General features: G+C 30.8%; 4 protein-coding genes across 5 annotated transcripts; 2 read left to right on the top strand and 2 right to left on the bottom strand.

Moving 5' to 3' along the window:
- Positions 1 to 402: 402 nt before the first annotated feature.
- LOC107905284 (protein IQ-DOMAIN 1) lies at positions 403 to 3,774 on the bottom strand. The gene is made up of 6 exons (XM_016831908.2): positions 3,525 to 3,774; positions 3,191 to 3,287; positions 2,261 to 2,548; positions 1,593 to 1,814; positions 1,338 to 1,457; positions 403 to 1,249 (listed from the first exon to the last, which is right to left on the bottom strand). The coding sequence occupies exons 2-6, from the start codon at positions 3,263 to 3,265 to the stop codon at positions 554 to 556; spliced, it is 1,401 nt and encodes a 466-aa protein (XP_016687397.1). The 5' UTR covers positions 3,266 to 3,287; positions 3,525 to 3,774; the 3' UTR covers positions 403 to 553.
- A 7,476-nt stretch (positions 3,775 to 11,250) lies between these two features.
- On the bottom strand, positions 11,251 to 13,907 carry LOC107905285 (elongation factor 1-alpha). Of its 2 annotated transcripts, none has more exons than XM_016831909.2 (3): positions 13,656 to 13,907; positions 12,362 to 12,832; positions 11,251 to 12,266 (listed from the first exon to the last, which is right to left on the bottom strand). In XM_016831909.2, exons 1-3 carry the CDS (start codon positions 13,851 to 13,853, stop codon positions 11,385 to 11,387), a joined length of 1,551 nt encoding a protein of 516 aa, XP_016687398.1. In that variant the 5' UTR covers positions 13,854 to 13,907; the 3' UTR covers positions 11,251 to 11,384. The 2 variants fall into 2 exon arrangements, with proteins under 2 accessions (XP_016687398.1, XP_016687400.1); XM_016831911.2 differs by having other exon boundaries at positions 12,362 to 12,843; positions 13,656 to 13,827.
- Positions 13,908 to 16,617: 2,710 nt separating this feature from the next.
- On the top strand, positions 16,618 to 17,422 carry LOC121214046 (uncharacterized). Its single transcript, XM_041087674.1, has 3 exons — positions 16,618 to 16,895; positions 16,984 to 17,126; positions 17,205 to 17,422. Exons 1-3 carry the CDS (start codon positions 16,811 to 16,813, stop codon positions 17,223 to 17,225), a joined length of 249 nt encoding a protein of 82 aa, XP_040943608.1. The 5' UTR covers positions 16,618 to 16,810; the 3' UTR covers positions 17,226 to 17,422.
- Positions 17,423 to 21,625: 4,203 nt separating this feature from the next.
- Positions 21,626 to 24,509, top strand: LOC107905286 (cell number regulator 8). The gene is made up of 3 exons (XM_016831912.2): positions 21,626 to 22,077; positions 22,649 to 22,851; positions 23,943 to 24,509. Exons 1-3 carry the CDS (start codon positions 21,774 to 21,776, stop codon positions 24,180 to 24,182), a joined length of 747 nt encoding a protein of 248 aa, XP_016687401.1. The 5' UTR covers positions 21,626 to 21,773; the 3' UTR covers positions 24,183 to 24,509.
- Positions 24,510 to 26,062: the final 1,553 nt, after the last annotated feature.

Genomic DNA, 26,062 nt, shown 5'->3' with positions numbered 1-26,062 from the left:
ATTTATACATGAACTTTGATTTAATGCAATTTAATACATAAGCTTTAATTTAGATGCACTCATATACATTTGAAGAAATAAATATATTAATTTATTTTTATATTGGATAAATATAATTATTCGTATATGCAAAATATAAGTATAAAACGATGCTATGCCAATAGTTGTGTTTATAATATATAAGAATTGAATCAAATCAAAATTTTGTATAAATTTACACAAAATCGAAATTCATTTATAAAATTACATGTTAAATCGAAACTAATGTATAATTTTAAAATTTATCCCTTTAATTAAAATTAATATTTTAACAATTAAATCGTTCCGAATTTATCAAATTTCATCAATAAATTAACAGATAAATATCATAAAATACAATTAAACAGTGTAAAAACCTCAAAATAAACAAGTAATGTATATAATTTATTAAACAAATCAATACAACAGCAGCACAAGAATTATAATGAACAAATTTTCAATGAACTAAAATTATGCGTAGTTTTGTTCTCAAACCTCACAAATAAAACATGTATGAATTAAAAACATATAGAAATTAAATGACTCCATCATTCACCGCACCAACTTCTGTATTAGTAATAATGCTGGTATCGACTCTCGGTGGGCCGGAGTGCCGCCTCGGCTTGGCCGGTGAAGGTGGATATGACAGTCGTTTTTTGGTCGACATGATCGGTCCTTTATCGGGTGTACCATTCGCTTCTAGTCCCAAGGGACTTTGCAACCTGGTTTTGGCTCTTGCCGATTTAGTTGGTACCATATAACTCGGAAGTGACGGCGAGCTTGCTAAGCTCTCGTCGTCACGCACCGATGAGCCGGCAATGCTGTGCCTTCGGTTCCGTTCGGATTGCACGCTGACTATGCTTCTTGTGTCGTCATCCGGGGCAATGATACTGCCGCTAGGGCTTGCGGACTTCAGCTTTCGGGATGGTGTGGAAGGTGGTTTCGGAGAAGGGGATAGGTGACTTGATGTTCGGTTTGGCTTTTGGCTTGATTTCGGGGATTGTTTATTATCCAAATTGAGTTGGTAACGAGCGTAAGCTTTGCTGATTTCTCCTTCGAAATGTGCATTCTTTACCGATGACTGGTCGTTGTTCGGTTCTTTTCCCGTCACGCCATGTCCTTCCCATGGTCGAGCGGCCATCCATCGTTCTAACCAACTCCAACCCCATGTCGGATTGTTCATATCCATGAATAACGGATTCATGGATTTCGAACCATTCTTCCAAGTTTGCTGCAAATTTGGGATATTTAGAACATCATCACCATTATTATATTTCAATCCGTTAGTGTTTCAAGTTTATCGTAATGCTCGGAATTACCTGATGAGTAAATGAATAAGCCATTGCCCTTTCTCGTCTCATTGCAGCTTTGTGTTTGCTCAATAAGCTCGCTTCGATTTGTTCCTTCGATTGCAAGCTATCGTCCCAATCTTCCCCCATCTGTTTAAACAACCAAAACCGGCACTTTCCCGATGAGAAAACTAAGCGGTTTAATGAACATATATAACAAAAATCACTCAAAAATGCACTCTATTGATTCAAACAATTGAATAACCCCGATTTTATAGAACTTACCTGCAAATTCACAAGCTCTTTCGCATGTTTCTGCAAGATTTGTCTCTGAAGAGCTTGATTTTCTTCGGTCATACGGATTCTCCTCATCCGAATCTGACACTGCACACGAGAAAGTGTTTGCATACAACGAAGGGTACTCGTCGCTTGCCGTTTCACCGCAGGTCCTTCCATTAACGATTTCAGCCTCACAAGTCCTCGTAAAGCACGCAATGCTCTTTTCGCCTTTAAAACGAAAATCATACATAATCAATGAATCCATTGCTTAAATTTTCGGTTTGAATCGTGCAAAAAGGGTAAAAGTACTATGGAGGCACTTTTACTAGGAATCAGATTGCATTTTGCTTTCTTTACTCAAAAAATAGATAAATTAGTCTATGTGCATTAGATTAAAGGGTAAATTAGCTTTTTCTATTAAAAATTCCATCCATTTCTACTGTTAAAAACTTATGTATCTAACAAAATAACCAGACAGTTACACGTGACGTATAGGGACCAGTTTTTAGCTGTAATAATGGATGAAATTTTTAACAGAATGACTAGTTGAGTCTTTAATCTAACGTACAAAGACTAATTTACTGATTTTTTAGGGGAAACGACAAAATAAAATCTGACTCCTAATACAAAGACCTCAATGACACTTTTACCTGCAAAATACTATCCAACATTACCATGTAAACTCGAAAAGCTGTCTGAATTTTGATCGCTGCAACTTCCTCCATAGATTTTCCAGCAAACCGAGAATCTGTATTAAGTCGGCGTTGAACGACCGTAACAGCAGCCGGGGTCGGAACCGCTGGAGCAACAACAACATCATCATCGGTAGCTTCAGCAACCGTCTCGGGTTTGATTATTTTCTCATCTTCCGGCTGAGGTGGAGGGGACAAATTAACAGTTTCTAATGTGGGTGCAGCTGCATTAGAACTACTAGGACCCAAATGCACTTGCTTATCCAAAATCTGCTCTTTTTACATATGAAAAGAAAAGCGGTAAAATTATAATTTTAGTCCCTCTATTATATTCAACCTTGAAATTAAATTCCATATACTTTAATTCGACATAATTTTATCATATACTTTTATAATCAGTGAATGTACGTTAGAGATCCCTCTATTATAAAGACTTGATCAAATTAGTCCCTTTACTATTAAATAAATCAATTTAGTCCCTCTAAAAATAGCATTTACTATTTGGCAAAGGTAATATTTATTAAAGTTTTTATAGTTCTGTAAATGAAACATTTTCTTTTGGAATTGAACTAAAATTGAAAGAAACAATTTTTAAGACATTTTTTACACAGTAAATGTTAACTCTGTTACAAATTGTTAACAGTATAGGGACTCAATTAATTCATTTAATAATAGAGGGATGAATTTGATCCAGCCCCTACAATACAGGGACCTCCTAGCTACTTTACCCTTTTATAATCTCATTAGTCTAAATAATCGACGCCTTATACCAAATTAAACAAATCTCAAATTTGAGTATAACAAAAGGATCAAAATCACAAATTGACCCCCCAAAAAAACATTGAAATTAAGTACATGTGGGTTGACCAGAAATTTAACATGAATTATGGACTGAATTGAAAATTTTCAAACCTGGTTTTTCTTTTCCTTTGACTCTGGATTGAAGGCTTTCTTTAAAGAAGATAGCCATTTTACTTTCTTTCCCATCTTTTCTTTCCTCGATATGATCCTTCAAAAACAAAAAAAGAAAATCCATGATCTATCATGTTAATGTATATTCATTAACACAATCCAAAACATGATTAAAAACCAAGCTAAAAAGGTGATTTTTTTTTCCTACTTCAGCTAAAAATTTTCTCTCCTTTTTCCCAAATTTTCTCATCAACCAAACAGAACAAAAAAAAACCCAGCTATTTAAAGTTCTAACAAAATTGGGCATGTACCCAGATTTTGAAAGAGAGAGTACCTGAAATTGTAATGCCCAGATCTCAAGAAGTTCGAAAGAATGAACTTTCTTTTGTATGTCGGTAAACAGTTACAGAGAAAGAACAAAAACAGATCTTGAGAAGGAGGAAATTTGAAGAAGAAACAGCTGTTTTTAAGTGAAACCCCCCACTTTATTGGGTTGGTCAAATTGGGCCACTTTTAATTGAAAAGATTTGCCTATTCCTTATCTGATTGGTTTTTTTTTCTTTAAAAAAAAACAGCTGTTTTTATTTTCACGAAGTTTAGTAACTAACACAGTTAAAAAAAGGCACCGCTTTCTTTTTTCCTGTCGTTTTCGTGTTTTAATGGCGATTTTATGTTTTCTTTAGATCAGTGAAAACTGAGACTCAACGTCAACTGCACATATTTTAGATATGTGTATATAGGTTAAAATATGTTATATATCCTTGCATTTTTAAAAAATATAAATTTAGTCCATTTACTTTTTAGATTTCAAATTTTAAATTCAATCATTAATTAAAATTATTTTATTAAATTTGTTGATGTTATATTTTGAAATAAAAACAATATTCAGTTGGTGGTGACTAGAGGTGCTCATGGGCCGGGTTCAGGCCGGGCCCAGAAAAAATTTCATCCCGGGTCCTAGGCCTGAGCCCGGCCCGAAATATGAGCCTGAAATTTTGCCCAGGCCCGGACCGGGAAAAATCATAAGCCCGAGCCCGGACCGGCCCATTTTTAATAAATACCAAAAAATTATTTTAAAAATTAAAAATTTTAAAAAAAGTATTTTAAAATTATTTTAAAATTTAAAAAATAAAAAAAATAAATATATTTATTATATTCGGGCCAGGGCCGGGCCAAAAAAGTTGTGCCCGAGGCCCGACCCGTTTTCTAATCGGGCCTTGTTTTTTTGCCCAATCCCATATTTCGGGCCTATATTTTTACCCAAACTCTCTCAAATTTCGGGCGGGCCGTCGGGCCTGGCCAGGCCGCCCGGCCCATGAGCATCTCTAGTGGTGACAACAAACAGTTTAAGATTTTTTTCCTTGAATTTTTTTAGAAAAATTAATTAGACCGCTCGAAATTTTTGGAAACTATTTGAAAATTCTCATTGTAACTTTTAATTTTTTTTAATTTTAATTAAGCTCACTTGAAATATGTGTAATTAAAAAGTGATGTTGTAATTAACCTAAATTTAACAAAAAAAATGTAATTGTATTAATAGTTGGACTTAAAATTTAAAATTTAAAAGAGTAAAGAAATTAAATTCTTGAAAATAAAAAATATAAGGACTAGATTGGAAACTTTCAAAAAGTACACAAAGTTATAATATATTTTAATATATTTTTTGATTTATTTTTTATTGTTTTGTATGAATCTGGCAAGTAAAATCTAAAAAATATATAATAAGAAAAAAACAAAATTTCACAATAGAAACACTTATTAAATAAATAGCAAAATATAATCTAATTTTTAAATTAATTTAAAGATTTATTATATAAAAATAATATTAAAAATATATAAATTCGAATGTACTTAAACACGTATTTTCTTTTATTTTAGAATTTGAAGAGAAATTTATAAATAATAGTAATAATTGTGTTTAAAAAAATTCCAACCCAGCTAACCACAATTTTGTTTTTATTTGGACACATAATTGCAAAATGACTTTAATAATATATTAAATATAATCTTTCTTGTCTTACACTTAACCAATTTATTCCTCTTGTAGATTATGAAAAGGCCCAAAAAATTATCTTTTTACTATCCTTGAATCTTTTTTAACAACAAAATCGCGAAAGGTTTCGGCATCATCTCCCGACAACAAAAGATTTTGGCTAACTCACCCCAACCTTCCCTTCTCTTTCTCTCTCGTAGCCTTGAGCTTCTTTTGGATTCGTCAAAATCAAACCTCAAAGTTTGTAGAAACCATTTTCCAATCGTTGTGTTTTCCACGCCAAGATCCCTCTTGACCAGCTAAGAGACTTAACCTTTTAGGATTTCTTGTAAGACATTTTGAATGGCAGGGCGGGAATCAAAAGCCTGGAGTTTTCTAGAAGTTTTCATGGTTGTCAATTGTTTGGCCATTGAGCAACTGTTAATCATCCCCCACCATCCCTAGTCACGCCCTTAATGGCAACCATTAGTTATTTTCCAAGCATATTGTGAAAAGGCCCCTTGAAATAATATTTTTTGTCAATTGGTTTCATCATGATCTGGCATCACTTGGTTACCATACGTGACTTTTTTTTAATTCCTAGTGACTCCAATTTCCTAATCTTTTATGATTCAAATCATAAAAGATTTCGCTATCATGTCAATAAGGATTTGCATAAAGGCTCATCGTATCAAAGCTCTATTTGTCTCCATGGCTAAAAGGTGTCGAGGTTATATATCATGATCTCTTCTTGCTCCCACTCTATCATCAAGGAGGCTTGATTCAAGTAATGGATGTTCATTTGTTTATTAAAGACTGATATGCTTTACATGACTTTCGAGGCTTTGTCTTGCATGAGACCGAGGTTCTCAACTGCTTTCCTTTTTTTCACGTAGCTAGGTCTATGGCTTTGTTGGCTTTTGTTTGTATAGGATGCAGGTCCCCATTTAATATAATCCCTTATTTCTTTAAGAATTAAAATGAATATTTGAACCCAAAAAAAATCCTTTACACCTATATAAAACCCTCCTAAAAAGTAAAGTACCAAAAAGAAACATTTTCCCTACATGGCTCCCAACCCACCTTACAACAATCAATCAACCAAAAGGCATGTACCGCAAACACATTGTCTTCTCAAAATTTTTCCCTTCACGTAGCTTGTCTTTGAAGTAAGGGTACTATTTGTCTCACCCAAAAAAGAAGGATGCGAAGGGGACCAACCGAATATTAAGTAAATCTTCGAGAAGATAGGCGCCTTTCGAATCATCATTAAGTATCAACTTGTTAAAACAAAATCTTACCTCGACTGATCACATCAAGTCAACTTAAACAACCCATTGGTCTAACTACGGGCCTCTCTACTCCTGAAATCTAGGTGTTAAAACCCTTAGTCAATGGGACGCACGACAAGCTTCGAGCTCTCTATAAAAACTCGTTCTTCACCAAGGAACCCCAAGTTATCTTTTACCATAAACCTTTGTAAAGAACTTGTCAACTATACGAAATAAATATCAACGATTCTTGATAATACCACTAGAGGTAAATTTAAAGGAGGCAAGCCATGGGACTTGACCTTTCCAAAAATAAAAATATTGCTTGTTTAGTGCCCTTTAAAATGATAAAATTATAAATTAATATTGATAAAAAAATCTTTTTAATTCTTTAAAATTATAAATTAATAAATGATGAAATTATATTTAACCTCCTAGAATTTTATAATTAAATTCGGTCCTTTAAAAAAATTTCTAAATTCTCTCCGAACTCCATCCAACCTACTTGATCCAGCATCTTTTTTTGTTTTATAGTTTGGGTCACATAATTACACTATTGTTCTTAATGATTGCATGAAGGTAAAAATTAGATAATTAATGAGGCATAATCTAACTAGCCAACTCTACAAATACTAACGTTCTTGTCCTAATTTGTTTTTAATTTAATTTCAACAATAAAAATATATTAGATGGGTCCATCAAAAAAATTATTTTAAGAACCCTTTCCATCACATTATTCATGGTCTCTTTTCAATTATTCAATGACACTTTAACAAAAAAATTTCATGCCATTGACACTTAATTTTGGTAATTATTTTATTCCGAACTTGGAATCCTTAAACCCTGAATCCCAAATCCCAAACATTGAATCCTTAACCTTAAACCGAACATAGAACCTAGAATTTCAAACTCCAAAACTAAAACCCTAAGTTTGAACCCTAAACTTGAATTTTGAATTTCAGGGTTTAAGATTCAGGGTTCAATGTTCAGGATTTAGGATAAAAAAAATTACCAAATTTATGTGTCAACGACATGAAAAATTCTGCTGAAATATAATTAAATAATTAGAAAAAGACTATAAATAATATAATGAAAAGGGTCCGGTCCATAAAATAATTTCTCCCATTATTTGAATTTGAATAAAGATAATTATATGGATTAGTATCAATTAATTAATTTAAATTATAGGATAATGCTTGTTAATGTCACGCTGTCATCATGTCTATGCTTGATAATATATAAGACGTGGACACACGTCTATTTCAAGAATAATTGGACACCCACAATTAAAACCAAGTCCAAATAATATAATTTGATTTTAAAATACAATAAAATAAAATCCAAATTATAATATGAAATTCCTTGGTTTAAATGAAAAAAAAAATTTTAATTGTATAGGCATTGGGTCCAATTTGTTGGAAATTTCAATGTTCCGTTGAAAATATCTGTCGTATTTTAAAATTTGAATCATAAAACGACAAAGAAAATATATTTTTGGAGAAATTAATATTATTTGATTGAGGCTAAATAAAAAAAATTACAAAGAGGTCCACAAATTTGACCATGGACAAAATGTATGTTACCTACTGAACTTTGAAATTGATTTAATCAATTTAATTGACGGAATTTGATTAAATTGGTAAAATCAGGGGCGAAGTCAGAAGATTTTTTTAGGGAGGTCGAAATTAAATTGTAATTTTGAAAGGATTAAATCAAAATTTTGTCATTTTTAAGATCGGCTAAAGTGCAATTTTACTTTTACTAATTTAGAATTTTAAATATTTTAGGGGGACCGGGGCCCATAAAATTTCAAATATATTTATAATATATAAATATTTAACTCAGGTCTCAAATTCAATCAAATTGTTTATCAATTCACAAACTAGCCAAACCTATAAATTGTTTGGTTTAATCGAAAATATTGATCAAATTTAAGTTAATTCAATTTAACTTGTTATAATCATGATCGATTCGTTAATCAATTAAAATTTAGAATTAATCGATTAAATTAATTTTTATTTTTTTAATCGAACCGATGGATTACTCTTTTCCGACAAATAAATACCCCTTGCTTGGCCCATAATTAACTATAGTTGTAACCACTTTTGATTCTAACAAACCCATGTTCTAACAAACACATTGATGATCTTATCCCCTTATAATTGTGATCAAAATCTTTCATATTCCAATTGGTTAATTTATTATACAAACTTAAAAATACATTATTTTGAAGTAATAACATTGGGATTAATAGTGGTTATAGAAAGTGGTAATAGACTTCTTCTATACGTATTTGGGTCGAGTTCAAATTCTAAAATTATCATTATTGAAAAAGATTTATCCGAATATCACTCGAGTCTAAACAATATTATTTTAAGATTGTAAAACTGATAAAAACAGTGTAAGTAATAATATTGGACAACCAAACTGTTAATATGTTAAATTAAGCATAGATCACAAATTCCATCCATTTATGGGTGCAAGGAAAAATTTGTCTAAGTCGAAGACGATTCACATAATAGTGTTGAGAGTCGAGAAAAAAAAATTAAGCATAAGATATCATGGTTGAAAGGGAGTGAAGTGGTTGAGTCATGTATACATGGATTTGGAAATTGTTGAGGGGAGATCGGTTTTATTCTGGGAGATAAATTTTTAGAGTGTCATCCAGGGAGCCAACAAACCTCTCAACAATAGAGGTATTGTGTTTGAGGTGTCTATACTCGGGTTTTGTCACCCAACTCCGAGAGTCAAGTGGTAGTGTTCTTACCCACTAATGTCATTTAAGGACATAAGTTTAAACTCCACCAAGATCAATTGTTCACATCTCCTCGAAGTCAAGAGACAAAACATAAAGCCCGAGTAAAATACCTCCATCGTTTAGGGATTAACCAGCTTCTTGAATGACACTCTAAGAAGATATCTCCCAGAATAAGGCCAACTTCCTCTGGACAGAAATAATTAGAGAATGTATTACCTATCTATTTGAAGTCGGGTCGGACATGACATGGAAATTACCCACGTATTAAACATGCATGATTTAACTGTCCAAAGAATGTTAGCCCTTGAAATCTCGTAACTATGCGAAGTCCAGATTCGAAAAATATATTTAGTTGCCTGCAAAGTTCCTAGTGACCCCATCTCTTAAGGTCCCAAAGGATTTTAAATGTTGAATAAAATATATTTAAGGAAGCAATATTATATTATATTATATTATATTTGTTATACACTAATGATTACTAACTCGAAACCCGAATGAGATTCAGGTTGCCTACTCACGACCCGATCAGGCCCCGCCAGATGGATATGTGCGAGGCATATAGCGAAAGGACAGCTAGGTAGGGGAGCTCGCAATATCAGCTCGCACGAGTCAAAGGGAGTTCGCATATAATGGGCCGTGAGGTCTAGCAGGCAATCCAGAACGGTACACGTGTTCAACATGCCCGAAGCTTACTCAGAATGTCAGTCCTATGAATAGTGGGGTCAATTCCATGAACAGTAAAGTCAAACTATGAACAGTAATAATATGTCTAAATACATGAATGTTTGTTTTAACGAGACACATAGAAAAATTATTCAATAATATTATATTATAAATCTGTGGATGAGAATTAAAATAATGACAAAGTAGATTAATTTGCATTGAATTAATTTAATTAAAAACATGTTATAGCAAGAACATGTTTTACATTTTCTTTTAATTATTTAATTTTTGTAATTTGCCCACCAAAAGGAGCTTTGATATTTCCACCTACTAGCCAGCATATTATATTCCATATTTTAGTTTCAATGTTGAATAACTCAAATTATTATATACCTAACAAAAGCATGATTTTTGCAGGCACTATGGAAGTTATATGAGGAAGAATTTGGTGAGGTTACATACTCAATTTGTTCAAGTTCTCCAAACAAATCGAGACCGTAAACGTTGGAAAGTCGGCGAAATGGATGATCTCGATCCACTCGTGATGCTCAGTGCGTTTCAATATAATATTGCTTTGATTATCAAGCTCTGATTAATCTTCATAGACCGTAAATTTATCTTTAAACACCCAAATGCATATATATGTATGACCCCTTTTTTTTCTTTTTCTTTTTTTGTAATTTGGATACATTATTGGTATCAGAATATTGTTCCACAACGATCCAGAACAATGGTTGAGGAATAGCATAGTGAACAAATGGCAATTATTAATTTTTGCCACTAAACTTTGAAAGAGACTACTGATTGATTCTAAACTCTAGTTCTTGGCAAACCAGAAAGTGCGCCTTATCTTTTCATGTTCTCCTATGGATTTCTGCCACAAAAACTTGAGATATTTGCAAAATTGTCAGATCACCAATCACTACAACTTTTTTATATAATTATAAATATTTTCATTTTTATCAAATAAATTAGTTTCAATAATAATATAAAATTCATACTCAATTTATCGAATCGAACTAAAGATCTCTTTGAACATGTGTTTATCTCTAGTACAATACGATTAATTTTTTATCTTACGTTACAATACCACTACAATATTTAAATATTATATTTAATCTCATTTTTACACTAATCACAAATAAATAAATCCGTCAGATAAAAACAAGCCAATTTGAAACATGATATTAAATCGATTACATCAATAATCAAAACAGATCAATTAAACCGAACTTTTAATTGGTCATCGTTCCATACTAAAAAGTATAGCTATGTAAAATTTGCCTCACCTATTCGCAAGTGAGAGCACAGCTGAAAAGAACAGTGAAGGCTGTGAATTATCTGTCGCTATTGGAAGCAATCGATATAATATATAAACACTCAGAATTGGAAAACATTGAAATATAAAACTAGGATTTGTTTAAAAAGCAAATCAAAAAGTCTCACAAAAAGTAAATTCTAAAGTCCAAATTTAAGATAATTGTCCAAAGCTGTAATGAAAACTGATATAATTCTCTCTCAAATAATCTCTCATTTCTTCTTGGCAGCAGATTTGGTGACCTTAGCACCAGTTGGGTCCTTCTTCTCAACACTCTTGATGACACCGACGGCAACAGTCTGGCGCATGTCACGGACAGCAAAACGTCCAAGTGGTGGGTATTCAGAGAAAGTCTCAACAACCATGGGTTTGGTGGGAATCATCTTTACCATACCTGCATCACCGTTCTTCAAGAACTTGGGTTCCTTCTCGAGTTCCTTGCCAGATCGTCTGTCAATCTTGGTCAACAGTTCGGAAAATTTGACAGCAATGTGAGAGGTGTGGCAGTCGAGGACTGGGGCATAACCATTTCCAATTTGGCCAGGGTGGTTCATGATGATAACCTGAGAGGTGAAGTTGGCAGCTTCCTTGGCCGGATCATCCTTGGAGTTTGAAGCAACAAAACCACGTTTAAGATCCTTAACAGCAACGTTTTTAACGTTGAACCCAACATTGTCACCAGGGAAAGCTTCCGGGAGGGATTCATGGTGCATCTCAACAGACTTAACTTCAGTGGTCAGACCAGTAGGACCAAAAGTAACAACCATACCGGGTTTGAGGACACCAGTTTCAACACGACCAACAGGGACAGTTCCAATACCACCAATCTTGTAGACATCCTGAAGTGGAAGACGGAGTGGCTTATCCGAGGGCCTCTTGGGCTCGGTGATCTGGTCAAGAGCCTCAAGGAGAGTAGGACCCTTGTACCAATCGAGGTTTGTAGATCTCTCGATCATGTTGTCACCCTCAAAACCAGAGATTGGGACAAATGGGATCTTCTCAGGGTTGTAACCAACTTTCTTAAGATAAGAAGAGACTTCCTTGACAATTTCATCAAACCTTGCCTTTGAGTACTTTGGGGTTGTTGCATCCATCTAATAATACCAAATGACAATCAAAAATCAGTTCCAAACAACCGAAAACAGTTACCAATTACAATATAATACAATAAACAAGTTCTAAACTTTACCTTGTTGCAGCAGCAAATCATCTGCCTAACACCGAGGGTAAAAGCAAGCAAAGCATGCTCACGAGTCTGACCATCTTTAGAGATACCAGCTTCAAAACCACCAGTGGTCGAGTCAATAATGAGAACAGCACAGTCAGCCTGTGAGGTACCGGTAATCATGTTCTTGATAAAGTCACGGTGTCCAGGTGCATCAATAACGGTGCAATAGTATTTGGTGGTCTCAAACTTCCACAGGGCAATATCAATGGTGATACCACGTTCACGCTCAGCCTTAAGCTTGTCAAGCACCCAAGCATACTTGAATGACCTTTTGTTCATTTCAGCAGCCTCCTTCTCGAACCTCTCAATCACACGCTTGTCAATACCACCAAGCTTGTAGATCAAATGACCGGTAGTGGTCGACTTGCCAGAGTCGACATGGCCAATGACAACAAGGTTGATGTGAACCTTCTCCTTACCCATTATAAAACTCTGGAGAGAAGCTGAAAGTCAAAAACAACAAACTCCATATATAAATAACAAATAACAAATCTAAAACCCTACCAAGTTAAGAAAAACTAATCAAGTTAAAATTCCACAGATTCAACAAGATAAAAAGTGGCTGCTGGGATTCGAGCCCAGGTCCTCCATAGGCATGGAGTTCTTTCCACTGAACTACAGCCACTAGATCTTAAAATATACTTTACCATGAAAACTATCTTTAATTGTTTTGATAATTTTCATTAAAAATTTTCGCTTAGGCTGAATTTGCTTCAATAGATCGGTTTTCACAAAAATTATTTTCTCAAAAATATAAAATTAAAATTTCAAATCATAAAAATATTAAACGAACATAGATGCATAATACCTAAACACAAATCGATCAAAGGAAAAAAAGTCAGATTAGATTATTTACGTAAACAACTAAATCACATAAAAATAGAACTAATATTTCGGCAAAAACAATCAGGTAAGATTATTTCTTCAAATCAATAAAACTAGCTTCTATATATCAGTTATCACAGGAATCATGACCACCAGAACTAAATTTAGAATTTTACTCCACCTTAGATGCATAGAATCTAAATAAAATGGATCGAAACAAATAAAAAATAAAGAACTACGAAATAAACGAATCATCCAGAAAAAATAATCCAAAAACAAACTTCGATTAACATAAACTATAACTAAATCACGTAAGAAGTAGAACTAATAGACATATAAGCAAACAACCAATCAGAAGAGATTTACATCTTCTAATCAAAAGAATAAAATTTCAAAAAAAATTAAAAACATATAAGAATAGGATCTATACCTGTAAGCTTAAAGAAAAGACTAACTGAGAATCGCTACACAAAAAAGGCTCTCCACGTAATAGCTGAAATGAAAGTAGAAAGCAAGTGAGGGAGGCAGCCTCCTTTAGCTTAAGTAGCCAGTGATTCAACTTTGGTTTAACTAGGGTTTCTTTCTTACCCGTTGGATTAAAGATAATCCAACGGCTCATACTTGACATCTCACATCAGCAGCCACAAAGTTTTTTTTTAAATAATTATTTTTGGATATTTCGTCCTTGCTTCCTTGTTAAGATTAGATGCCCTAATCTGACTTCATTTGCTCTGGAAAACCCTAAAGTACCCTTTAACTTTTTGCAAAATAAAACGAGAGTCCTTAAATATTTGAACTGACAATTCTACCCTCATTCTTTATTCGATTTTCGGTTTTTTGTTCTGAACTAGGGTGTTGTTAGACCTGTCCTTCTCTAGTAGCTCTCTCAGTCCAATTTAGGTAGAGCTTAGATAAGTATTTTTTTTTATCTCAAGTTGACTTGATTTAAATTCAATTTAGATAATAAAATATATTTAATATTTTATTAATTTTTGAATAGTAAAACGAGATTTTTGAATAGATAAAAAAGGCTTAGTTTGAATTCTTTAAAAAAACGGGTTTTAACCCAACCTGACCATGAACACCTCTAAGTGTAATTGAGTATCTACATGTTGTGTATATATAGGCATAATTTAAGAAACGATCCTTAACATTTATATATTTTTACAATTTAATCTTTACCTTTTTTAGCAATTGTGACCTCAATGATTCAATTATTTTATTATTAACGAAAAAGTAATTTTGGAAATTAAATTTAGTTTGATTTGGAATATTTTTTTTAATAGTTAAAGTTAGAGTTGTCCATAGCTTGGGTTAGGTCAGGTTCGGATTGAGTCAAGTAAAAAATTTAGGCATGGACTCGACCCAAAAAAATAGGCTTAAAATATTTAAATTATTCTTTATATAAAAATAAATTTAAAAAATATAATACATCAAATATACTAAAAATATTAAAATAAATGTACTTAAATAACACTAAGATAAGTGCAACTTAACAATCAAATACCTCTAAAATAGTAGTAAAATTAATAATAAAACAAGAGTTATACAATATCCAAACAATAACAACATAAATAGTAACAATATGATAACGAAACGATGGCAATGAAAAACAATAAAAAAAACAATCATTTTTTTTCAAATTCGGGTCAAGCTCGGGCCAAAAAAACTTACCCGAGACCCGACCTATTTAGGAAACGAGTATTATTTTTTATCCAAACCCATTTTCTAAACCTATCTTTTTATCTAAATTTTCATAATTTTCGATCGAACCGAGCCATGAATAATTCTAGTTAAAATTCTGTATTTTTATTTATTAAAAATTTCAATATAAATATGACACGTCGACATCATTACCGTATTATAACAGTGTGTAATATTTGGTTAAAAAGAACAACTTAGTGTTCAAATATATGGTGGGGAAATTCATCACCGACTGTCCCCCACACCACAAAGCTAAAATAAACATCATCAAGACTAATGTCACCATCAATACTATGCCCCCAACTTTCATTACTAAAAGGGGTAAATATCAAATCTATACGTAAATTTTAGTTCAATATGTAATTTGATACATAAAAATTATTTAGTATAATTACACACTTAAAACTTGAATCGTAGTTCATACTTATATACGAAACTATAAATTTGATTCAATTGTACACATCTAAATTAACAAAACGTATATTTATTTCTATATTGAATTTAGAGTGGGTTTGGATAGGCAGTGAGGTTGCGGTGTGGTGCATTTAGCTTATTTTTTATCTCATACTACACTATCGCTCCAGTATCAAATCTCACTGCCAACCGCAAGTAAACGCATCGCCCATTTAAACCTACCCTAAATATAATTGTTTGTGTATATAATATATCAACGTAAAATAATGCTACTTCGATAATGTTATTAGTGATTTATAAAAATTGAATCAAATCAAAATTTCATATATAAAATTCCACAAAATCAAAGTTCATGTATAACATTACACATTAGATCAAAGTTCATGTATAATTTTGATATTTATCCCATATTAAAAAAGGAAAAAAATAACAATAACAGCAACAATACTAATTTTTTTAAACTTAAAGTAATTAATATCAAAATTTAACTATTAAATTAAACAAAAAAACAAAAAACAAAAGAGTAGGTGTGAAGAATGTGAAATCCAGCCAGCTAGACTTCATTGCCAATGGCATGTCCCTCATTTAACACACACATGGACTTGTCCCATGCTTCAATTCTTAGAAAATTAATAACATAAAATATTAGAAAATTAATAACATAAAATGCATCATTAATGTATAAATTCATATATTTTTATTATATTTATCTTAATATATATATTATTTAAAAATTTATTTTAATTTGTATCACCGATGAAACCCATTATTTTTATAAAAAAATAAATATTTTTCAGGTCCACCGTAATCTTCCTTGTCTCAAATTTGCCATTACAACCAAATTCAAATTAAACTTAAATTCGTTACCTATCTTTTTTAGTCGCGTCATGAGTATGTCATAATTTAATAATTTCTAGAAAGATTTATATTTAGTCGTGTGTTAAAAAATAATTTATTTATCATTGATGCATCATAATATGATCTATTGATGTACATGAACTTATATCGTGTATAAATTCAAACCCCGAAATCCTAATTACAAGCAATGTATCCAAATAACTATGATCGGATAATCGAAATAAATCTGAACCTAAATCAGAATAAATCTGAACTGAAAACTCATATGTAATTTACCCATAATGAAACATAAACTTGAAATTCTCGAAACATCAACTTTATCATTAAAACGAGACATACTAAAAGGGAATTGAGTGTGTGGTGTTTAGTTATGCTTAATAAATGTTCCAACCAAATCCAACACACCTTCTCAACTCATTGCTGTATAGATGCCGACGGTTTCATCTTTTCAATACCCAATTATTATTTTCACCCCCTATTCAATTTCTTTTTTGGTCCCTCGTTGCTTTATTTTCATCACTTAAATTCTCTCTTATCCACCCTTTTATATACCATCACCACCTTCTCAACTAATAACTTACATTATTCATCATCTTCTTCTTCATTTCCATGGAGTTTACTATCATCAAATCTAGACCCATGTCCATTCTTTTGCTTCTCCTTCTCTTACTTTCCATACACTATTTTTCAACAGGTTATTTTTGTACCCTTTTCTTTTTTAGGAGGAAGTTTAATTTAATTTAATTTAATTTGATGTTGTTGCTGTTTTTTTCAAATCAAAGGTAGCTTCGATGTTTCGGAAAAAGAAGTTTATGAGATTGATTATAGAGGTCCAGAAACACACACTTCGATCCCTCCACCTGGTCACGGCCACCGCAGTTCGGTTCACCAACAAACTGATTTACCAACTCATGAATTAAGAAGTGTAAGTTTATATATATATACATATATTCATTTTTCATTGATTTTATTTATTTATTTGGGTTTTGGATTGATTTTGCAGGGAAATAAAATTCATGGGTGAAATAAGACAGTTTTGAATTGAATGGGTTTTTTTAAAAGCTTTTGTTGTAGTTTATATATAGCTATTTAGTTTTCTAGATTTGAATATCATATGTAAAAAATTTGAGATATTTATTTAAAATTGTATCATCGACGCTAATTTGTAAATTTAAATGGTGTGATTTTGCATCTATATATAAGATTTAGAGTTTAATTAAATGAAATTATATTTATATAATTTTACAGATGAGTTAAAATAATTACTCAATTAAATTATAAATTTTAATTTTCAATTAAAAAAATTTCGAATTTAAATGTTGAATAGCAGCTATTATTATTCCCTCAAAATTTTTGAAGTTTATAATATTTTATGAAGATAAATTTTAAAACTATACGTAAATTATGATTTAATGTGTAATTTTATACATAAAATTTTGATTCGATTAAATTCTCGCGAATTATCAACTTAATTAACGATATAGTATCATTTTATGTTTATATATTGCATAAATAAATAAAATATTTATCCAATATAAAAATAAATTAATGTATTTATTTAAATATGTATGGTTGAATCAAAATTAAAATTTCATGTATATATTTAAATCACAATCAAAATTTTATGTATCAAATTATACATTGAATAAAAAATTCATATATAATTTTCAGATTTATCCCTATTTTCTTCTACTAATAATAAATATATAGTTGAAATTTACTTGAAAATATATTAAAAAACCAAAAAAAGGTTCATTCGTTTCCATTTTTTATTATTTCGTTTTTGTTTAAGTAAAATGAATAAAAATCGTTAAAAATGAGAAAATTTTATAAAAAAAAGTTACATTGCCATGTAAATTTAAATAAGATAAGAATGGATGATTGAATATTAATTTGATTGGTATGGATATTGTTACCAATAAAACTTGTTCATGAGTCGGGCTATCCGTCCAGGCTTGTCCGAAGTTTGAGAGGGTTTGAGTAAAAATATTAGGCTCGAAAAATGGGTTTGAACAAAAAAAATAGGGCCATTTAAAATATGAGATAGGCTCGGGCTTAAACATTCAAGGCCCGAGCCTGAGCCAACCCATTTTTAATTTTATAATACTTTATATTATGTTATTTTTATATATATTATGTAATTTAGAACACATTAAAAAAATAAACTTATAATAAATATATAATACTACTCAAATATAAGCATTAAAATAATATTAAGATGACTATATAAAAAATTCAATAAATAAAAAATGTAAAAAATTATTAAATATTAAAATAAAATAAAATAAATTAATTAAAAATAATTAAAGATAATATGGGCGGGTCTAAAAAATGCTTGGGTTAGTCTTTTGCAAATATGGGCAAGTTTTGGTAAATTTTAAGCCATATTTCGAGCCAAGTTGGACTTGGGCAAGCATAAAGTATATTAATATCATGCTTAGGCCCAACCTTGCCCGACCCATGAACACATCTATTCCCAATGCAAAAGGACGTGGATTTAAGTGCGGCGAAACGTATTATCTTCTTATTTATGGGTGGGGGAGGCTATACCTAATTCTAGGCTTTGACAAGACTTACCTATCACTTAACACATAATTAATTTAATTTATTCTTTATCAAATAATCTAATTATTTTTACATTTAATTTTAAATAATATATCAAATATATTTTATTACTTATATTCAACAATTAATTTTTCTGTATTGTTTTTTCAGGTTAATTTTTTAATTTATCAAACGTAATTTTATTCGATTTTTTTTCTATTTCATTTAAATAGAAATAAACTAATAAATTTATTAAATTAAGCTAATTTGATTAAATTTTGAGCCGAAAAACCATAAATTAAGAGGCAATAATTGTGGAGTTTGAATTTAAATGTCGAAAATATTTATTCTGTTGAATCACATGTTAGAGAAATGAATTTTGTGGAGTAATGTCAAATCATGGTTAATCATACTATGATAAGTACTAATTCATAATTGCATGCATTAATTAAACTTATTTAATTCCAAGGTGTTGAACATCAATTTTATCTACAATAATTAATCAAAATATATTGAATGGGTCAGTTCGGAACTGTTTTTTAGAATTTAATTTAATTCAAAAAACGAGTCAAACTTGATTTCGATAAAAATGTTCAATCTGAATCTGGCCTAATTCGCTCGTATTAATATTTTTATATGAAAAGAAATTAAATGTTTCCTAACCATTTGAAAATCCATTAAAAAATATTTATACTTAAATAACACTGAGATAATTACAACTCATTAAACAAACTCCTCTAAAATAGTAAAAAAAACAAAATAAAAACAATATAATAGCAAATTATAGATGTGATCATGGGTTGGGCTACCCGGCCCGCCCGAAAAATAGGGGGATTCGGGTAAAAATATAGGCCTGAAATATAGGTTTGGGAAAAAAACGAGGCCCGTTTAGAAAACTGGTTGGGCCTCGGGTAAAACTTTTTTGGCCCGGGCCGAATTATATATTAAATATATATTTTTATTTTTAATCCAATATATATTAAATATATACTTTTTTGGTGTTGTAAAATTTAATATGGGCCAAGCCGGGCTCAGACTTAGCAATTTTCTTTCGGGCCGGGCTTGGACAAATTTTTAGGACATATTTCACGCGGAGCAGGGCCCGGGGCCTAGAAAAAGGGCCTAAAATTTTGTCTAGGATCGGCCCATGATCACCTCTTTAACAACAACAAAATAGTAGCAAAAAGAAAAAAAAAAGCAGATTTGAGGCGGGCCAAAAAATCTTACTCGAGGTTCAACCCGTTTAAAAAATGAGCATTATATTTTTTTTCAAACTCATTTTTCGAACCTATATATTTGCCCAAACCCTTTCACTTTTCAGATGAGCCTTCGAACCTAGACGAATAGCCTGACCCATAATCAGATCTTTTACAAGTCAAATATATTTGACCATTTTCTTATTCTTTAAATTAATTAGAGCTGGATTATTTACAATGTAAGTGAATATTTTTTAAAAAAAATTTGGTGGTTAAAATTAATAATTAAAAATAATAATAATAATAATATATTTTTAAAATTTTTATTTATGACTTAACAAACTTAAATTTAGACTTCAATTTTTGACTAATGGGCCGTATTTGGGCTTAAGACATGATAAAGACAAATCAACTTCCGACAGATGGAATCAAAATTACCGTACTAAGACAGCAATATTATAATAAATACACAAATAAATCATTTTTGGTTTAATTTAATCCTCAGTCCCTATAATATTTGAGGTTTTGAAATTTAATACCTTTACTTTTAATTCTAAAAGTTTAGTCTTTTTACCTATTTGATTAAAAAAATTAAAATCCAAATTTACTACATTAGTGACTGACTTTTGTCAAATTTTAATACATATTATCTATTAAATATTAAATATTAAATATCAAAATCGATAATCTATAAAAAGTCATAATAATTAGATTTTGATACAGGGGAGAACAATTTTTGGTTAAAATTAAAAAAGTCGATTTAATTGATTGTCGGTTTGAGTGGTTGGGTTACTTTTTTGATTTTGTTGATTATTTTGATTGATTATCAGTTTTTGAATTTTTAAACAGATCCGAGAGAAAAAAAATTAATTTAATATATATATATTTTTTAAAAAGATCTAAATTGCTCCTCAAACTTTAAAATATTCTAATTACATCCTCAAACTATAGATGTTATATTAATAATGTCCTTCTATTACTAAAATTGTTAATTTAACCGTTAAATGAGATGCCAGATCTCATGTGATATAATTTAAAATGAAAATTATAAAGCAAAATAAATATTATAAAAATATTAGTTTTGAAGTTTCGAAGTTTTTACAGAAACTACCGTTTACTCTCTTTCTTTTTGTTTTACTTTATTTTTAATTTTTAATTTTAAAAATTATGCGGAAAATGTGTATATATCTTTTTAATTTTCATTTTAAATTATGACACGTAAGATTTTATATATCATTTAATGGTTAAAAAAATTGAGATGTAATTAGAACATTTTGAAGTTCAGAATGAAAGTCGTAGTTTGGGAATGTACGATGCAATTAACTCTTTATAATATATAAAATAAATTCATATTATTTAAGCTTAAAACCAACTCAATAACTAAGTCGGTTAATCGATCGACTTAAAATCAAATTAGTTACGTCGATTCTTAAGCTTTAATTCAGATGGATTAATTCTTATAGATCACGTTTGGCTAAGGCAGTTAAATAAAAAATTGATCCAACTCATCGAAAAAAACTGAATACTCTCTTACTTTAATCTTCAAGTAAGACAGATTGAGAGATTAAACTCTACAAAATGAAAGTAGAGAAACTAAATTTCAAATTCATAAAAATACAGGGATTTGAAGCAGAATTAAACCATTTTATTTTTTCTTTTTTCTTACACGCAAAGAAGCTGACACCAAAATATCGAGACCATTTGTGACCACTCATACTTTTTTCTGTCAAAATTTAGATCCGAATCTAATTCTACGATTTTCTTTAGAGTGTTAAATTTGATCTTTCTCTTCCAAAATCAATTCCAAAAAGAGAGAAAATCCCACCAAAAAAATGGCGAATTCTAATGACAACAACAACGACGAGCACCATGAATCGAGTCCTCTTTTGAGCAAACAAGTGGCAGACCAAGATTTGAAGGAAAAACCTAGTGGTAAAAAGGCAAAAGAAGCTGCCGCCGAGGTGCCAGCTCATCCGGTAGTTGCTACCGGAGATGGGTTTGGGTGGACGGCTGATGGGTTGCCGTTGGTCCACCGGAGTGTCGTCGGAGAACCCTTGGGTCGATCTCAATGGAACTCATCTCTCCTTGCTTGTCTTGGCCGTAACGATGAATTTTGCAGCAGCGACATTGAAGTCTGTAAGTCTTTTTATTGGATCTGATACTGTGATGAATTTGTTCGATTTGGGATTTTTTTTAATCATTTATGAAATTTGGGATTTTTCCATAGATTAGAAGGATAAATTGTCAATTGCTTAGAAATCTATGCTTATGCCACCATATATGCAATTGATTGAACATAGTTATTAGCTTAAAGCTGATATTCTTATTATTGTTTTTGTGTAAAAGAAAATTGTTCTTGATTGTAGAGAAATTGGAATTTAGAATGGAAAAAAAAAATCAAAAGATCAATTATATTTGTGTAAAGAAAAGATAGATTCTGGCTAGTGAACTCGAAGCTTTATCCGGTTCATAGGTTAGCCGAGGCGATATTTAGCGGATTTGGATTCAAATTTCGATATCTTGTATTATATTTAGCGGATTTGACTTATGAACTCAGGTTTTAATCCGGTTCATGTGGTTAGCTGAGTTGATTTAGCAGATTTGGATTCAAATCTCAGACCTTTTATGATTTCTGTAGTTCGAATTTGGATTAATTTATGTGTGCTTATTTTGCTTGGGATTTCTAATTGTGATGTTTTTTGGCTAGGTCTCCTTGGAAGCTTGGTCCCTTGTGTGCTATATGGAACCAATGTCGAAAGACTTGGATCTGATCCCGGGACATTTGCAAATCACTGCTTGCCATACTCAGTTCTTTACCTAATCGGTAATTCATTTTTTGGCTGGAATTGCCTTGCACCATGGTTTTCGTACCCTACTCGTACTGCCATTCGGCGAAAGTTTAATCTCGAGGCAAGTTGTTCATATCTTTCATCTTCTTTAACTTCATCTTTGAGATGATCAGTATAACTAGTTCGTTAAGCATAGTGTGGCTTTGCATTTGGTGTTTGAAACTGCTTTCTATCTGTATATAGAATATTTTGTCAACCGATGTTTCTTTTCCGATAGTAATAACATAGTTCGATGTCTTCTACCATCCTATGGTTATAGGGAAGTCGATGTTTGGTTGTGTACTCATTTCCGTACAAATTGTTACCTTTAACTATTGAATTAGTTCATCCCTTGGTTGTGTTTTTCTTGTGGAAGGACAACAAGGAGTTTTATGCCTAGAATAAAAAGAACAATACGAATCCCAGGTTTAGCTTAGTTGATTCATCCAATCACCTTTTTAAAGGAGACGTATGGTAGATTTGAAGTTCGAATACCAATATTTGAAACCATTTCTTTTATTTCTAAGTTATGGCCTTTTCCCTATACCGGAAAAAGAGAACTATATGAACTGGGGAAAAGCTTTGAAGGCTGGTAAAGTACTATGGAGGCCCTTATAGTAGAAGTTGGATTGTATTTTGTTCCCTCTACTAAAAAAAAGGACAAGTTAGTCCCTATATGTTAGATCGAAGAGAAAATTGGTTAATTTGTTAAAAATTCCATCTATGTTTAATATTAAAAACTGTCCATGTATGTCAACAAGAAGTACACATGGCATACCCCGTGTAACTATCTGACTACTTCATCAGCTACGCTAATTTTTAATAGTAGAAATAGATGAAATTTTTAACAGAAATGACTGGTTTGCTCTTTGATCTAACATACAGGAGCTAGTTTACTCATTTTTTAAGTAAAGGGGGTAAAATACAATTTGACTCTTATTATAGGGGCCTTCATGGTACTTTTACCTTTGAAGGCTTAATTTTGTGGTTATCTTCTATGTTGGTCCAACTCCTTTTTCTGTTTTAAGTATCTATTTTTGGCATCCGATTCCATCTAGCTTGTGCTTGGACAAAGAAAATTTGACCTCGAGTCAGTCCAGTCCAAATGGATGGATTCCGTATCTAACACTCACACTTGAGTCCATGTAACATCAATTTCCTTTGGATGAACAGGGAAGCTGCGAGGCACTCCATAGGTCATGTGGATGTTGTGGAAGCTGCGTAGAAGATGAGTTGCAACGTGAACAATGTGAATTAACCTGTGACTTAGCAACCCATGTCTTGTGCCATCCTTGTGCCGTTTGTCAGGAAGGTCGTGAGATTCGTCGAAGGTTGCACCATCCAGGGTTCAATGCTCAACCTGTCTTCACCATGGTCCCTCCTGGCGAGCAAACCATGGCCCGTGGAGCCTAATTTCATGTTCTGCCCATTCCCTACCTTATAACTAAAGGTAATCTAGTAGCTAGCTCAACAACATTTTGTTGCGTGATGTCTATGTTGTGAAAAATATATTGCGTGTAATGTGTTGTGGAAATAAAGTTAAAAAGCAGCTTTATGTTACATTTTCTAGTATGAAAGTTGATTGCTCTGTTATGGGCAGATCATATACATTTTGTGTATAAATATATTATGTTTTAAATATTTTATTTGGGTCAAATTGTAAGGATGGTTTCTGTTTTGTGTGAATTCAGTCTGTATAATTTGGTTAATAAATGGTCCTCGTAAATTTTGAAATGTTAATTTTCAGTCCGAAGTCTATTTTCTCTGTTAATTTATTTGACACGAAAAATCTTTGAACGAATGTAAAAGTATTATGGAGGCTCTTATATTAGGCATTTTGCTCATTGTATAAAAGAATGGGCAAATTAGTCTTTATGCGTTAAATCAAAGAGCAATTTGGTCTTTTTTTGTTAAAAAATTTATCTATTTTTTTTCTGTTAAAAATTGGCGTGGCTGACAGAATAACTAGATAGTTACGCATTGATAAGCATTATTAAAATCAAATAATAATTTAAGATATCAAATACTACGAAAAGGTTTTTTTTTTTTTTGTTAACAATCTCATTATATGATTATATTTATTCTCCTTGACACTTAAAATTGCTAATTATTTCTCTCTAATCCATAAATAGAAGGATAATGCGCTTCACTGAAGCGCATTCGAACCCACGTCCTCCTGTATTAACAAAAATGTCCAAGTTAATTGAACTAAGACTCAATCAACAAATACTACAAAAAGAATATGTTCTAGTAATTCTTTAAATATTACATGAATGAAGATACCTTATTCATGTATCTATTTATAAGGTTAAATATTAATTTTAATTAGTATATTATTGTAATAATAATAAAGTGATAGTTAATTTAAAATGATAAGTGTAATTTAATATGAATACAAAATTTAATTAAGTGGTAATGATTGTTGAAACTAGGATATTCATTACTGATAGCAATGGCTAATTCCCTGACCTCGATGTTCTCTAAAGTGGCAAATAACTAATTACAAAATGTATTTCATCTATATTGAATAAAATTTAATTATTATCGTATTTAAAATAAAATTTAATTTGTAAATAAATATTAATTTATTTAAATTATAAAAACTCAAATTCTTATTATTTTTAATCTATTCATTTATATTGAATATTTTATAAATTTAAAATTGTTATAAATTAATAATATTATGATGCTATTTTAAAATATAGGACTAAAATTAATATATTATCGCGTCAATTAAAAGTTAATTAATATTAATTTGTTATTATTACATAATAATTATTAACAAATTAATTATTTTAGTATGATTTAATAATATAATAAACAATAAAAAGTATTATGATATTTTTAAAATTTTCCTTAAACTAAATTTGTATACATTATAGATATATTTTTACTATTCTTTTTAAAATAAACTATAATATATATTACATTTTCTTTCACTCACATAAGGCTATTAATGGCATGGTAGTCGGAACCGTTCATACCGGCTAATATGTACCGTTTTAGTCTTAAATTGATACAAAGTAACTTATGTATCGTTCCAGTCAAAATTTTAGCGTATTTTCAACTTATTTCAATCAAGCGTATTGACTTATAGGTACAAAATTTTGATATTTTAAATTAAATTTTAAATTTTTATTTAAACACTTTAAATTTTCTATAATTATACTTAAATTAAAAGCTATTAAATTTGAACCTAAATTAATAACTTTAAAAATTATATTTACATATAAATATATTTATATAGATGTAATTGAGATATATTTATATATATAATATGATAGTTTGTTCTT

The sequence above is a fragment of the Gossypium hirsutum genome, chromosome D01 (genome assembly GCF_007990345.1).
Source record: "Gossypium hirsutum isolate 1008001.06 chromosome D01, Gossypium_hirsutum_v2.1, whole genome shotgun sequence".
NCBI classification, from domain to species: Eukaryota; Viridiplantae; Streptophyta; class Magnoliopsida; order Malvales; family Malvaceae; genus Gossypium; species Gossypium hirsutum.
The sequence above is the reverse complement of the archived record's forward strand: the minus strand, read 5'-3'. Positions and strand labels throughout refer to the sequence as shown.